Consider the following 16118-nt stretch of genomic DNA (forward strand, 5'->3'; position numbering starts at 1 on the left):
AGTTTTTTTTTTTATTTTTCTTTTGTTTCAACTTTATGATCTTACATTACCATAGCCCCCACCCCTCCCAAAAAAAGAACTAGAAACAAAAATTACCTGAGATGAAAAAATTAACTACAACTGCACTTCCACTCATAAGTTTTACTTGAGGTGGCCTAATTGTCTACAAAAACTCGCTCGTGTGAATGAGTATTGTCGTTAATTATTCTATTAACTCAGGTTTATTAATTTATGCAAAAGCAAAAACTTTTCCCATAGGGAATCTTTTGTTCTTAGAGGTTTTTTCCGTTTACGTAGGTCTTGATATGAATTAATATATGGTTCAAATGGATTGTTCCAATCAATAAATTTTGCTCGATAAAATGGGTTCTTCTTGTGTCAAAGCTAGCAAAAATAGCTTTAAATTTCCTAATACACCCAGGAATAAAGCAAAGGCAAAGAGGTAAGTTTTAATAACTACACATTAATGAACAACTTATCAACTTATAAAGAGGAAAATAACTTAACTGTAAACCATTCATTCAGCCCTGACTGAAGCTTGCCTGCTACGAACATGAACGACTGCACGTGTAACTCTGCAGCTCGAAAAAAACTTTAATCAGCTGGTTCAAAAATACGTTTACGTACTTTTTTATGCAGAGGATAATTACAGATATATGATTTCCTCGCTGAGAGAAAGAGATCTTTTGTGCTGGGAGTTAAAACTTCTACTGTGCTGCGTGCAAGAGCAACTCGCAATAATGGTTCTTTAAAAAAAAAAAACTTCACTAGCTAATTACCTGAGGATTAATCGAAGGCAAACCTTGTCCATTATTATTCTTTCTCAAGACTTAACTGAGATTATCAGCTATTCCGCTAACTTCACGAGGGAAAGAAGAGCATTTAGATCAGACGTAGTCATCAGGGAATTGATTTACGCTTTGTAAACTTGCTTTATTCGATCACATAAATTAGTCATAAACAAAGCCCACAATTTGTACAGTACTCGATTTTCATCAGCACCACCGATAGCTGTGCCTGGTGGGAGCAGCTCTAAAAATCCCCTCTACCATACTATTTGAATCTCGGAATCAAACACAAAGAAAGGAGAAAGATTGACAATCTACCTTACTAAAATGTTATGCTTCGAGAAAATTATCCCGGAATTCAGTACTATGAAATACTTTATTGAAGAAAAATATCTGATTGAGCATAAGAGAAAAGACAGTTTTTGTGTTTGGAAAGAGGATTTGGTTTGAACAAATACAATTACGAATGCTAAAAACGAAAATCGATCCGATTGATGCGTGACGTAACACTCAGGTGCCTCCCAGTCCCTCGGGCTTAGTAGAAACTTGGACAGAAACAACAAACAAGTCTTCATCACTTAAGTTACCTCCTTGAAAAATAATGCTTTCTCTCGATCGAAATCAAATCTTACAGTTTCTGTATTCTAGTGATCAAGAAGCTTTGCTTATCGGCCATACAGATGTTCTCTCGCGGACAAAAGATCACGATGAAGACGTTGAGGTAAGGATGTAAGTTGCTATCCATAGCAGCCAAAAGCAATCGCGTTCACTTCGCAGGACGAGTTTTAGTTAGGATACAAATTACTACAAGGTTTTTCACTGTAGACCCATTGAACTGAAATTGAACTCTAAAATTTGGCTTGAAATTCAATTATTCATTACGTTATTTTGGTAAACTTTACTTTCGCGAAAATTGTGGAAAATTGTGCGAAATTCTTGCGCTTTTGGTTGATTGAAAATAGGAAGTAACCTTTGAATCTTGCTTAAGGAATAAACTTAATTTGGAGTCAAAGTATACTAGCCTAAAATAAGAAATAGCCGGCTATTGACATTATACCCAATGGACCATGATATGCTAATCGACAGAAATGTTTTTCGATTATCTCACTACAACAATAGCAATAACAATACCAAACTCCACTTTGACAGGCTCTATGTCTAATCCTTGCTTTATCTATCCAGAACAAAAAGGCGAGGAAAACGAAAATTTACGTCGTCTATGCCCTGATCTGAACAACCGGCTTTTAGTTTTGACCATTCACTCTGACACATCAAAGTGGCTACTCTTTTTCCTAAAACAACAGCCATAATCCCATTATGGCTCTTGCCTAAAAGTAGTAAGCTGCAGGTCAACTGGAGGAGGTAGAGTTACCAAACGGAAACAAAAAGTGTATCAGATCACCGGAACATTTCCTGTAATTTCAGACATTTATAAAACGAAATAAATGCTTTCAAAATATTTCGCTTTTGATGAAATAGATATTTCTATAACCCTTTTTTTTATTTCACTACCAAAACCTCCTTTCCTTTCATTCTGAGCTAAACCTCTATGGCATCTTTACCGCATATTTTTTCTGGTAATTTTTTTCTCCGACAGGCCCAGCAGACCCCAAGCCCCACAGAGCTTCTCCCCGATATCATGGATCCAAGACTAGTGCAAAAAACTGTCCGGATCTTTCTAAGTTCAACCTTTACAGATACAAGGGTGGAGAGAAATGAACTCATGGAGGAAGTGTTTGAACCAATTCGGGAGCTTTGTCAGCAACATGGTATTGCCTTTGAAGTAGTAGACCTGCGATGGGGTAAGACAGAACAGTATCTCTTATAGCTTTAGTATGTATTTTATTTTGTGAAGAAATGTAGTTTTCTTGAAGGTTTCGAAAGGGAAATTAGTGAGCAGGGGAGCCATAATTGGTAGCTTGGCGTTAAATTGCCTGAAGTTGGAGGTTTTTTGACAAAAGCAGAACAAGTAACAACCTTACAAAAAAGTCTTCTCTTGATAAGTTCTTATCTTTTCTTCTTTTAGTTATTATTATTATTATTATTTATTTTTTCATTTAGATGATGAGGTGATGGGAATGTATTTCTTCGGCGGCCCTTTTTTTCCATTTGAACACCCAAAACGAACAAAACAGTTGTTTTTCTGCTACTACCAAAAAACGCCTTTGAAAATTAATTTTAAAACTCTGAGCTGGAGAAGCTTCAGACGTTAAAGCACCGGAAACAAGTAGTTTCCAATCAGTTTCAGTAACACAGTCTCAAGAATTAACCTGTCGTTACGGAAGTAGCCGCTGAAACACCGTTTTATAGTCACGGCAAAACGCTTTACGATGTATGTGACAAACGTGACAGGGCTATTACCTGCCTGTTATGTCGTGGTCCTCGCTTAAAATTAATGTTTCCTGGCCTTTGCAAAACATCTGTTCAAAGGAAAGTGAAGTTTGGCGTAAAGTTTATATTTCAAAAAAGAAAATACTGTCACGCTTGTGTCACAAGTTAGGTTTGCTGTCCTCTTTCCTCTCCCGTCCTGTTGCGTATAAAAGTTCACTGATCACACTACAGGGAGCTGTGTTAAGTTCAGTAATCTATTTGAGTTTTATTTTTTATTTCATCTACCAGGGGTTCGTCAAGAGTCCGTGGATGATCACCGTGTTGTAAATATCTGCATGGAAGAAATCAAACGTTGCCAGGAGACATCAATTGGTATCGCTTTTATTGCCCTAATAGGCGACAAATATGGATGGAGACCACTTCCCCCGTCAGTCGAAGCTGACGAATTTGAAGCGCTTCTTCAGCTGATTGACCAATCAGACCGCGAACTGATTACTCGTTGGTATCTTCGTGACGACAACTCGGTTCCGCCTTGTTATTTGTTGCAGCCAATCTCAACGCAGTTTCCCATCCACTCAGCAAACAAAGACGAGATGTCAAAGGCTTGGGCGGACTGGGGCAAAGTCGAGAAGAGGATCTGGAGTCATTTGCGGTCAGCGGCAGAGAAGGCTGGTTTGAAGGAAGAAGAGAAGCAAAAATACACTGTCTCCGTGACTCAACTGGAAGTTGAAAGAGGCGTGGTTACAGATCCCGAGGCAAGCGAACGTTCCCTTGTTATTGATCGAAGGTTTGATCAAATTAATGAAGAGGATAAAGAGGCGAGAAATTTCGTTAACATACAGGTAGGGCCATAAATCAATCTCAATATTGACGTAATATATCAAGCATGAGACGCAGTGTTTCATCACCAGATGAAAAACCGAGAAGAAAGTTGAAAATACGACGCGCAGCGGAGTATTTTTGACGTTCTTCGAGGTGTTTCATCTGGTGATGAAACACTGTGTCGAATGCTTGATATTACTCCTCAACAAAATAATTTAGAATGAGACACTTACGATGCAAAAATGAGCAGTATATCATCTGATTTCCAAACACTCGTTAAACTTTAATTTCCTTTCTATTTTCTTTATGAGTTATTAATGAGTTTGAGAAGATATATTAAAATTCATACTTAGCACGGAAACTTGCGAGAATGAAACAATGAATGAGTCATTCATCCCTGAACCTCAAGGCTCATTTTTTAGTTTTATTTCCCAAGCATTGGAGCCAAGTATAATGAATTTCAATACATCGAAATGAGCCTATTTCAGCAGGCCTGTCATAATAGTAATAATGTTGATAATAATCATTCCGTTATTTACCCTCGGCGGTATTTATAGGAGGCAAACCAGCTGACCGGGTTTACAAGCACGGCCGAGGATTTGAACTCGGGACTACCGTGAACAAATCCAGCTAGCGGTTAGAGCAGGACTAGAACTGACGGGACCCCCGAATTGCAAGTCTAGCGCTCTAACCGCTCGGCCACGCCACCTCGATAGTTTTTTTTTCCATTTCTTCCCCTAGTGCGCTTATAGCAGTTCTACTTCTAGGCATTTTTGCTCAACAACATGTTAAGCGCTCATGAGCTGGATACTCAATTTTGCGTAAAATTTTGTCACCGACCCTGGATAATAAGAGAGCTTAAGCAACCAGGACAGAGATGGCATCGAGAACGTCACTTAAGAAAAAAGTGCATTCACGCTGTCACAAACCGTTCATCGCTCTTATTCTATATCGTTCAATTTGACTCTTGTTGACCATCTTATCTGAAGTTAAATTTTAAGGATCTGTATCTAATTTTAGAAACATATAAAGAAAATCGTTGTCTTGTGTTTACAAACTCCATAAAAACGTGAAATTAGAACGTTTCACGTCGAAGTCGTGCGACTGCAAAGAAATGTTCAAAAAGCGTCCTATTCCTATTTTTTTAACTGTAGTAGGACACTTTTTAGTGAAAAATTCCTACAGTCCGTGTGGGAAGGGTAAATAATATAAACTAAGATAGTTGCTGACTTTATTCTTCTTAGGAGGTTGGAGGAAAAGACCCAGAATGCCTTGCACTGCTTTCGGAGCTGAAAGAACGTCGCATTCCATCTTCGCTGGAAGTTGGTCGGGTACTTAAGTTTACTAACTTACGATGGCATCACGAAGGACTTCATAAAGGTCAACATGGAGATTACATCAAAGGTCAGAAGTTCTAACAGTAAGGAAAATCATTAAAGACCACAACGGCCGACGCGGGTGCAATATTGCGCGCAATATTGAAGCTCTAATAATAAGGACCAGGAGGGCCAATCACGGTGCAATATTGCTCGCAATTTCAACTTGCAGCATGTGCCCCACCCTAGAAGTGTCGAGTGTCATATTGAACAGTAGTTCAATTCACTGGAAGAAGTTTCAGTTTTTCTTCTGTAGCACTGCACTTTTGTCACGGTAAATTAAAAATTTTTACAAGGCTTGAAATATTCGCTTTGAACAAGGGGTTGGGGGTGAATAATTTAGTTGAGGTTGTGCGGTGAGCTTCCTTGAATCTTTTTCCTTTTTCAAACAAAATCAAGATATTAGATTTTTCCAACTTTGACTGAAAAAAAAAGGTTCAATTCTCGACCCTTTCTTGTGAACAGCACCAAACCTTATCCAGTTCACTCCAAATCTGCCAAAATTCTATAGCCAATTTTACCCTATTAATGCCCCAAACTATATCCTTTGGTGCTTTACGGACAAGTATACAAGGGACTACCCCCGGCTTTCAATACACCTTAAAAATATATCATGAGTACGTCTACAGAACAAAAGCGTTAATTCAAAGATGTCTTTTTAAATTTCAATCTCTATAGAAATGTGCAACCGTACTAGAGAACTCTTAACGTCACGCGTTCATGAAGTGCTGCAAAATCTCGGTCCTTCCAATCCAGTCATGGAAGAGGTCACTCGTCACGCACTCTTCTGCCGTGATCATACGCACTCGTTCCAGGGTCGCGCAGATATTTTACACGCCGTTGACAAATACCTTAGCGGCCCTGATCCCATGATGCCCTTAGTGATCTATGGTGAGTCAGGAGTTGGAAAGACGTCGCTGATGTCCAAGATTGTCATGGAAACACAAACAAAGAGCAAAGAGAGAAATCTCGCAGTCATGTATCGGTTTTGTGGAACAACACCAGACTCATCTACCGGTAAGATAGTCATTGTACACCTATTTTCCATTCTCTATTCATCTTCACCACCCCTACCCCCTTTCGCTGGCAGTCAATAAATCCCCCGCACTCGCCTCCCACTAATGTGGCCCGCGTTCAAATGCCGGCGTCGATGCTATATGTGGGTTGAGTTTGTTGTTGGTTCTCTCCCTTGCTCCGAGAGGTTTTTCTCCGGTTACTCCGGTTTTCCCCTCTGCTCAAAAACCAACACCACCAAACTACCAATTCGATCTGGAACGCACGGACACGTTTCAACGAGTTCATAAGAACTCCTTAGTGCTTCGTGGGTAAACAAATTACAATACAATTCTAACACGCTCCCTCGACGGAGTTTGAAGAGAAAACAGGGTATCTGTGTACAGGCTATTTCTTGGCGTTCGGAGGCATGCAATCACCAATTGACGTAATATAAAATCAAAAGTACCCACACCACAAAATAGTTATTCAACAGTAGTTTCTCTAACACCAAGAAATACTACTCCTTGATTAGAAGGGAAGTGTCCAATGTCTCCTGCTAACCTCTCGCGAAGCTACATAAATAAGGGTGGCCACAAGCGAACTGAGGCTCGATCAAATAGGCGCTGCTAGATCCTACAGTTTGATCGTTTCTGCGTATTAAATCGTAAAGAATTAGCTGATTACGATTCCTTATACTATTTCAGGTAGAACTCTCACGGAGAGTTTCTGTAAACAAATAAAACTCGTTTACAGCATCAGTGAAGACGTCCCAGAAGATTACAAAACATTGTGTGAGGCCTTCCCTAAATTTCTGAAACATGCGACGGAGGAAAGACCGCTGTGCATAGTGATCGACTCTTTAGATCAGTTAACTGATGAGGACGGCGCGAGGCGCTTCTTAGAATGGCTTCCGCGTAAGTTACCTCCGCATGTGCACATGATAATATCTACTCTGCCAGAGGAGGGTGGCTGTATGCAGCGATTAAAGGCGTTTGGAATCCCAGCTGGACAATTTTTACAGGTAAATGAAAGTAGGTAAAATCAGTTGTTACGACTGTGATGAAAGGTAAAACGTTGTTTCAAGTGAATTATGCAAATGATTGAGGTTTTTTTTATTTTCTTTCTTTATCAGTAAGACGTTGTGTGGGAACACACAATTTATTTGTCAGCCCGGTTAACATAATTTGCTCTTTATAAACTTCTTTAAAGCAATTGCAATCTTTAAATCCTCGACATGGTACGTCAGTTGTTTTGTCGTTACATTTTCCCACCTCTCTTTGTCTCTGTTCTTGATGAGAAGTTCACTCAGCAAAGTCTTATAAGACTACAGATTGTGGGAAAAAATAATTTCCAGTAATCTGATATTTATTGTACAACGGATAACTTTATTATCCATAAAATACAAATTGCATTATATTCATTGTGAATTTAGGTGGCACGTCTCGACAAGCGTGATGGACCTGTCATTCTAGACGCATGGCTTCAAGCAGTCAACAGGACGCTGACCCCCAAACAGCGGGCGCTTGTCTTAGAAGCCTTCGACAGATGTCCACTACCTCTGTATTTACACCTCCTCTTTAACAAGTGTCGATCGTGGCCTTCATACAAGTAAGAGCTTCTCAATCAAGTTACAGCTATCAGTAATAATATACCCTGTGTACAGCCGTGCCCTCCCTTTAAACAGAATGCCCAATTTTGTTTGAGGGGAGGGGCCGTGCTATTTTAAAGCGTAGCCGTATAATCAGTCCCTTTTAAATTTGTTCTCCTTCGTCCTCGTCCTAGTTTTACAACTAACATTTGAGCAACGCCTTTAACATTACAAGAGGGAACACAGAATGAAAGAACAGACCTCCCGTTGTAAAAGTGACAAAATCCTGCTTGTACAGCGCATTATTGCAACACTTTAGCTCTTGTATTTAAACTAGCTATTCGATAAAGAGAGATCATTAAGTAAAATTCGCAGTAAACATAATTGGTAAGAAGTGAAGGGATCATCAAAATACTTTAATTATCAGGTGTAGTTGGTTTTCTCCTTTACTCTTGCAATCACACAAAAACACAAATTCAACTTAGAATTGGTACTGGCTCTCAGGTTTAAAGGCTATCGCAAATTACTGGACTAATCAGATCTCCAAAAAGGAACAGATAAATACCTGCCAGCAAATCATGACTTGTTCGGTATTTTATTCCTAATTAATTAAAAAGTAGCATTAAGATCGTTTTAACCAATCAATGCAATGAAATGAAGAAATGCAATACTAGGCAATACCAGCGCAAATAAGGAATAACCTTCAACACTCTGCTGGCAACTTAACTTGCATTTGCTTTAATTCCAGAGATGCCGCTGATATCGTTCTTGAGGCTGACGTTATTGGGATGATATACTCTCTATATGAAGACCTCGAAAAGTATCACGGCAAAATGCTTGTGTCAAGAGTCCTAGGTCTGCTTGCTGCCGCGACGGATGGGATGAATTCAGACGATGTTCTCAACATACTGAGCTGTGACGAAGAACTTCTCAAGGACGTGTTGGTTTGGCACGAGCCACCGAAGCGCCGCTTACCACCCCTACTACTGGCTCGTCTGAAACACGACTTAGGTCCTTTCTTAGTAGAAAGGGGAGCCTTTGGAGTGTCACTGCTGGCACTATTTCACAGGTATTGCTGTGTCTTATGTACTAAGACTACTGAAAGGAATAATGCCCATTTACGACCTTACTTTTGAACTTCCATCGGTGTACTAAACATTTTCAAAATGGTAATTACCTTCTGTCAAATGTCAGGGCCAAACCTGGGGCCATAAGGTTGATCAACTAAAAGGTAATTTTTGAGAAATACAGAATTTTAGGGCTACATATGCTTCCAATTTAAATAGAGAAACGAGGTTTTAAAAGTTTCAGCAAACTGATCCAATTAAGTTTCTCAAAGACATTCCCCTTGCACCTATTGACAACTTTTTAATCCGGGTCTGTTTGTAGACAGTTCATAGAGGTCGCAAAAGAGAAATACTTAAAAGGGTTTCGTCACAAAGAAACACACAACAGCATCGCTGACTACTTTTCTGGGGAGTACCACAAGAAATATAGAAACGAGCGTAAAATCCCTGCCCAGCCTCACGCATACTCCACGGTAGCTCTTAACCTGAGAAAACTAGACAGACTACCAGTCGCTTTGCTTGAGTCGCGTGACTTTGAAAGGCTGCGAAGTACTCTGGGAGATTTGAGATTTGTTCAAGCTAAGTGCATGGCAGGAATGGGATATGAGCTTCTGGCAGAGGCTACCAGAGCTGTGAGTTGTGCGGTTGATGAACACTCTGACAATGAGGTGAGATTAGATAAACTTTGAGAATATTTTTACCATCGATAGTGGCCGAGAGTCACTTTGCTATTTATCGCGACTTTTAGACTGAGTAGTGGTCATATTCATCAGGAGATGTTAAAGTACTGACTAGAACCTCTTATGGCTACCATTTTCACGTAGCTCATAATGCAATCTGTTTACTAAACAAGGGGTATTATGAGCAATATAAAAGTTGTTAATTAGCAAATTAACACTGTAGTCTGTTGTTTTGTGATTGTTACATCAAGGACCTTCATCATTGTTTGTGAGTTTCGATCCAAAGTATTGTTGGCTTTGTTAGTGGGAGAAACTGTTCTCTCAGCCCTCCATCTTTGTACGGATCAGCTTCTGTGTGTTGTCTGATTAACGGTATCACGTTGGAATCTCAATTCAACTGCCTCTATTGGTTGTCGTGTCCTTGCGAAAGAGCGGTAGAAAAGATAGCTCCGTTATAGTAAGACATTTCACAAAATGTTTTTTTGTGCAGCGCTTTGTTTTCCAAGGATCTTACGCATACTTCCAAACGCTTTTGTTTACAGATCGTTAAAGATCTTCAGGACATTTTGGGATTTCTCCGCAGTGAAATCCACATCTTGAGTAGAACACCAATCCTGACATACCAACAAGCTGCAACATATCCCCAACACCAATGGGTTGCACAACAAGCCCAGCGCATGCGCCAAACGTTTGACCAGTCAGACCCTGACAACATCCCCACACCAGAGGGGTGGGTCGAGTGGATGAACAAGCCTCAAGTTCCAGAAGCCTTTGAGCTTGAACTCAGTGGTCACTCAAAAAGCGTTCTTTCAACGTGCTTTGCAAAAGACAACAGGACGTTGTTGTCTGGATCAGCCGATGGGACCATCCGTGTTTGGGACAGTCAAACAGGGGAGTTGCATGCCCAGCTTGAGGATCATCAAGGACCTGTAACATGTGTGAGACTGTCGCCAGATGGCAACGTGGTGGCGTCTGCTTCTGCTGATAAGACCATTCGACTATGGAGATTTCCAGCCAATGAGTGTTTGAAGTTAGTATTGTGCAAATCAGCCAGTTTTCTACCTTTCCTGGCTTCCCTCATATAGGCATTAACTCAATGCTGACTATTATTATAGTCTCAAAATCTTATATCAGAAAAGAAAATAGATTTAATGCACCTTCTAGCGCCACTGTTTTGATGATTTATCTGTCTCGCGTAGGAGACCGAAGAAGACTAGCAGAGATTAGAGAACCGAGTCACGCAGTTAAAAATGCGTCAGTGATTCACAAGGTCAAAAACTGAAAAGAAAGTTAAAAATATGACGTGCAGTGGATTATTTTGACCTCGTGGTTTCATTACAATAATTAAGGTTAAAAAAGAACGACGTTTTGACAGTTCTATGGTCATTCTCAAGTTCAGAAGTAAAAAATTAGCAAGTGCTTATACAAAATTGTGAAAAGGCTCAGTGGGATACTGACTTAAAACTCTAAAATATTTAAACAGCATCATTACAAGAAAACCACAGCGTGAATGATAAAAGAAAGTTAACGCTATGAAACTAAAAGGTCGTTCTTTTTGACGTTCATTTTTATAGTGAAATCAGTTTCGAAAAATTTGTTCATTCGAAACCTCGAGGTGTTTGATAATGTGAGGAAATATTTTGTCGAATGTTTGATATTAAACAAAAAATATTTAGAAGAAGAAAGTTAAGGATGCAAAAATAAGATTTCATCTGATTTTAAAACGGCACTCATTAAACATTGATTTCTTTGAGCTTCGCGGCCGTCGCTTTCAAAAAACGGGGGGCAGAATGTGTTCATAATTATTTGAAACGCAGTTGGAAAAACTTGGGCTGTTTGCGTATAATTTCTTCGCAATAACATTTTGTGAATGTGGCAGAATACTTCAAACTAAAGTTATACACACGTACTTATTAATTGTAATTTCTGGTGAATGTTATAAGGATCATCCAGGGACATGAAGATCGAGTGACATGCCTTGCCTTTTGGAAAGACGGAGATAAGTTGCTGTCTGCTTCCAAAGACAAGAGCCTCAAAATATGGGATGTAAACACTGGAGAGCATCTAGGAACGCTCCTGGGCCACAAAAGCTTCCCAATGTCGTGCGCTTGGTCTCCGCTGGATGAGTCAGTTGTTGCTTCATGTGGAGATCAACTGGAGCTCTTCATATGGGACCTCAGAAACATGTCCATCAAACGGACCTTGCAAGGACACCAGCGAGACGATAACCCTAATTTCCCCATTAAAGACTCTTTAGAAGGCCATGAAGAACTCGACTACAAATCCCTTATTTGGTCGGTATGCTTCTCTCCTGATGGAAAGTACCTCGCTTCCGCGTGCGTCGATAGTGACGTCATCTTGTGGGATGTAACGACAGGAATGAGAATTTGTACTTTTAATCTCCCAAATGACGTCTCGACGGTCGCTTTCGTCGAAACTGATCACGGCACGCGATTAGCTGCAGGATCTTCGGCCCATCACACTGTCACTCTGTTTGATGCAACATTTGATGACACAAGTGATGAAAGCGTCAGCAGCAGTTCCAGGACCCTAGCTTTGCTGGGCGGCCACTCCGACTGGGTGCTGGATGTCGCGTTTAATGGCGATGGGACTCGGCTAGCGTCGGCGGCTCGCGACAAAACTGTTCGTGTCTGGGACGCAACGGCGGCGGAAAAGTTACGGGAGGCACGTTTCCATTCTGAACGCTGTTGGAGCGTCGCGTACTCTGATGATGGGAAATGGTTGGCTTCTGCCTCCGATGACTTCAAGGTAAGAGTTAGTAGTTGTCACGACAACCTCATTCTTGAGTAAAAGTAACTCAATTCTTTTCAAATGCATCCTTACTAGAGGGTATTTTAGACAAGCATTATCAATCATTCTGGCTGCATTCTAGAGTAGTCGTTGTTATAAACCCATTAGCAAACTCATTACATCCTAAATCAATAGAGCGCTTGTAAGGGCGTTATCCTATAGGATTAAAATTTTATCTTGAGTTTCGGTTTACTATCTTATTAACCGTTTTGAACTGTCAGTTTGAATTAACAAGGTTAGAGCTCAGGTTAAAAACTCGAAAAAATCTATTGACTGCAGCTGTAGATGAAGAATTTAGTTAAACATTTAGCTTATCCCTGAGTATAGTTAATTATCTTTCTAGTGATTCAGGCTAGGTCTGAGAAGAATAGATCATACTTAGTCTATCTGCGATGGTAGACTGTGTCTAGCTATAGCTTACAGACGTCGAGTCGGAAGTGGGATAATCGGTTCAAATGCAACTGATATTCTGATAATATTCCTTAAACGAGCCATGTTGACCTCAAGCCATAGCATTTTCAGGCCGACAACACAAATGTTACTTTCCATAGTCCAGGTCGTCACGAAATCTTTATAGTTGCTGGGTATTGCAGACTGTTTCCCGCTAAAAAGGGAAAAGTTTCATTTCCATTTAATAACTTTAATAGTAACATCATCGTGAGGTTTTTCAGGAACTATTTACAAACTATTCCCAATTTATAAAAGCAAAAATGACAATAAAAACTCGAAATCAAAATTTATGATGGTATTCTACTAAAATCTAAAGCTTATGAAGGAAATGTCTGCCTCAATAGTGTGTCTTTCAGGGCGCGCTTGAAAGATGCCAATGAGGCACTTTGCCTAAGTTCATTATGCAAGTTATTCCATATGTAGGCCCCTCTGTAGGAAAATGTGCGCTGGCCTATAGCCGTTCTGTATGGCGGAATCTGCAAAGAGTTCCGTGTACGAGTGTTACGAGTATGTATATTTGAGCGCTTGGTAAACTTGCTCGTTAAGTATTGAGGCGCAAGATCGTTCTGACATTTAAAGGTCAAAACGGAGTCTATAGAATAATTGTTCTTTAACAGGAAGCCAGTTTAGCTCTCGAAGTAAAGGTGTTACGTGGTCAAACTTCCTAGAGTTTGTTACGATCTTGCTGGCAAAATTCTGAATAGATTGTAATCTGTTTATATTCTGGAGTGTAGTATTAGACCATACAGATGAGCAGTAAAGCATCTTGCTAAAGACTAATGATGTTATTAACAACTCTAGTGTTTCCTTGTCGAAGCTCCTTTTGACTCTATTTATTTGGCAAAGCTTTGCGAAACAAGATGACACCATTCAGGAATATACTAATTTGGGTGGACAGTCCTAATTAATGGTAATATATAGATTTAGCCAGGGCTAAAAGCGAAGCTCTGGTTAATAATACTTGCAAACAACAAAAAAATTAAATCCTGTAATGCTAAACGGGGAGGGCAAATGAAAATGGCATCAAGATCAATAGATCTAATTAGCAAAAAAACAAATTGCACGTCCAGCACACTTTTTTTTCTAATTAGCAAAAAAACACACAACACGCTTTTTGTCTTTCTTTGCCGTTGTTTTGCACAACTGCAACGCTGTTTTTGAGGACTAAAACATCAAACTTTCTAGTTAAACACTATTTTTATGGAGGAATTGTCGTACATGTATGTGCTTAACCCAATATTTTGTCTTCTGTGTTCATGTTCGCTTATATTTTTCACTGCCGCTCATTTTCACCTAGCTGGCCGCTAGCATTTCTCATTGTCTCACAACCGCTTTGAATTTTCATGTTTTTCTTCCTACAAAATTCGTTTCTTTTCTTTTCAATCACGCGCTCTAGCTCTTTCTCTGGTATCCACGCGAGTATAAACATCAAAAATAACGTCGAAAAAGATACGACTTTGTTGTTGGTTTTTCTTTCTTAAAGTCCGGGCGGCCATGCGATTTTTTTCCAAATAAAACCTTGAGTTGCATTTGGGTTGCCATACCTGTTGATTGAATTATTTTGCATTGGTATGCCCGTGGTGCGGACGGTCGGGCGGTCGGTCGGTCGGTGTACGTTCACGTGATTACCAAATTTTCCCAGATGGTAGCTTACCACACTTTTTTACCCGTGGTGCTCCGCTGCGCGCGCTTCGCGCGCAAGAGCTCCGAAATAAACCTCGTTGTGACTGCACCGACCTGGCCTGCTATTTTCGACTATAATAGTCTTACTAAATAGCCTTTAGACTCGCGCTTCTTAAGCCTATTTGACAAAGAGACTCACTGCTCGGAACTTCGTTACTTCTCTTATGCGTTGACTTTACTCTGCAGGTTTGCGTGTGGAACATGGAGACCAACGAGGTTTCACTGATCTATGAGGGGCACGAACAGAAGAGAACGTTTTCTTGTGGAGTGCGGGCCTGCACGTTTTCAAGGGACTCAACCAAGGTGGCCAGCGGTGGGGACGAGCTCAAAATTCGAATTTGGTCACGAGAAACTGGTAAGGACAAAATCGTTCTGCACTGTGGCGAGTCCATGCTGCCTTGGTGCCTACGATTTTCTTCGGATGACAAGCGGTTGATCTCTGTGGGTGAGTTTACCAATGGCGCCATTGTTTGGGATTTAGAAACGCAAAGCAAGATTACGATTTTGGAAGGTCACGACCGTTTCTGCCAGTACACTGAATTCTCGCCTTTAGGGAACTTCATCTTGACCAGTTCCATAGACAACTCAGCTAGAATATGGAACAGCGTCAGCCTCGAGCACTTGACTACAGTGACACAACCTGACTGGGTGACCTGTGCCACGTTTTCTCACAACGAGAAGCTGTTAGCCACGTGTTCAAAAGACGAGTTGGTTCGCTTGTGGGACACCAGTTCTTGGCAGGAGCTCTCTGCATTAGCAGGGCACGAGTCTGAGATAAGGATGGTCAGTTTTTCGCCTGATGACAAGTTCCTGGCGAGCGGGGCCTTAGATCAAACCATTCGCATTTGGGATTGCAATACTCGTCACCAGGTTCAAGTGTTCTACGCGGCCTCTGGAATCTGGGGGTTGGCATGGCACCCAGTCCTGAGCGATTTGCTAACCGCTGGTGATGCTGTGGGGTATCTGTACTTCTTGAAACTTCACCATCGAGACAAGAAAAACGAGGTTATTAAAGAGTAAAATGTTCTCAGAGATGAGCAAAACATAACAAATACTACCATATGCATCGGTTCCAGTCCACTATGTTACTAAGAAACATTAGCTGTTTTACAAATATGGAACATTTCTACGATTTCGTAATTTTTTGCCACTGTGAATCATAATGCCATATTCCGTTGTGTTGAGAATTTTTGCAGTCAATTGACTATAAGGCTTGAACATCCTTTGTGGATGAATAAAAAGTTGATCGTGCATCTTCTTGGAAAAAAATAAATAAATTGATAATCATTGCTTGACTAATTTTTCATACATGTACCATTGTCATAGGAAAACAGACGTAGAGTAATAGCGGTGACCTATCAAAGTGCATGTGCTATTTTTAAATGTTGGAATCTGTCATGAGCCCATTTGCGAGTTAGGGTCCCAAGCCTTTTCTTTAAGACGAGAGTAAGTGTATACCCTTTGATATGAAGCTATATGAATAAAATTGTCTATTTTCACTCAAAAGAACTTATTTCAAATTGAAA

General features: G+C 40.3%; 1 protein-coding gene across 1 annotated transcript; it reads left to right on the forward strand.

Moving 5' to 3' along the window:
* Window positions 1-1351: 1351 nt before the first annotated feature.
* On the forward strand, window positions 1352-15763 carry LOC140930589 (NACHT domain- and WD repeat-containing protein 1-like). Its single transcript, XM_073380309.1, has 12 exons — window positions 1352-1509; window positions 2386-2590; window positions 3408-3961; window positions 5186-5345; window positions 5996-6334; window positions 7018-7334; window positions 7746-7921; window positions 8650-8970; window positions 9291-9636; window positions 10191-10678; window positions 11592-12417; window positions 14779-15763. The coding sequence occupies exons 1-12, from the start codon at window positions 1390-1392 to the stop codon at window positions 15610-15612; spliced, it is 4686 nt and encodes a 1561-aa protein (XP_073236410.1). The 5' UTR covers window positions 1352-1389; the 3' UTR covers window positions 15613-15763.
* The last annotated feature ends 355 nt before the right edge of the window (window positions 15764-16118 follow it).

The sequence above is a fragment of the Porites lutea genome, chromosome 3, assembly GCF_958299795.1.
Source record: "Porites lutea chromosome 3, jaPorLute2.1, whole genome shotgun sequence".
Lineage (NCBI taxonomy): Eukaryota > Metazoa > Cnidaria > Anthozoa > Scleractinia > Poritidae > Porites > Porites lutea.

Coding starts and splice junctions, on each gene's coding strand:
- LOC140930589 (XM_073380309.1), top strand. CDS start 1,390: ATGCTTTCTCTCGATCGAAATCAAATCTTACAGTTTCTGTATTCTAGT. Junction 3,962..5,185: donor GAAATTTCGTTAACATACAG/GTAGGGCCATAA, acceptor TATTCTTCTTAG/GAGGTTGGAGGAAAAGACCC. Junction 7,922..8,649: donor CGATCGTGGCCTTCATACAA/GTAAGAGCTTCT, acceptor CTTTAATTCCAG/AGATGCCGCTGATATCGTTC.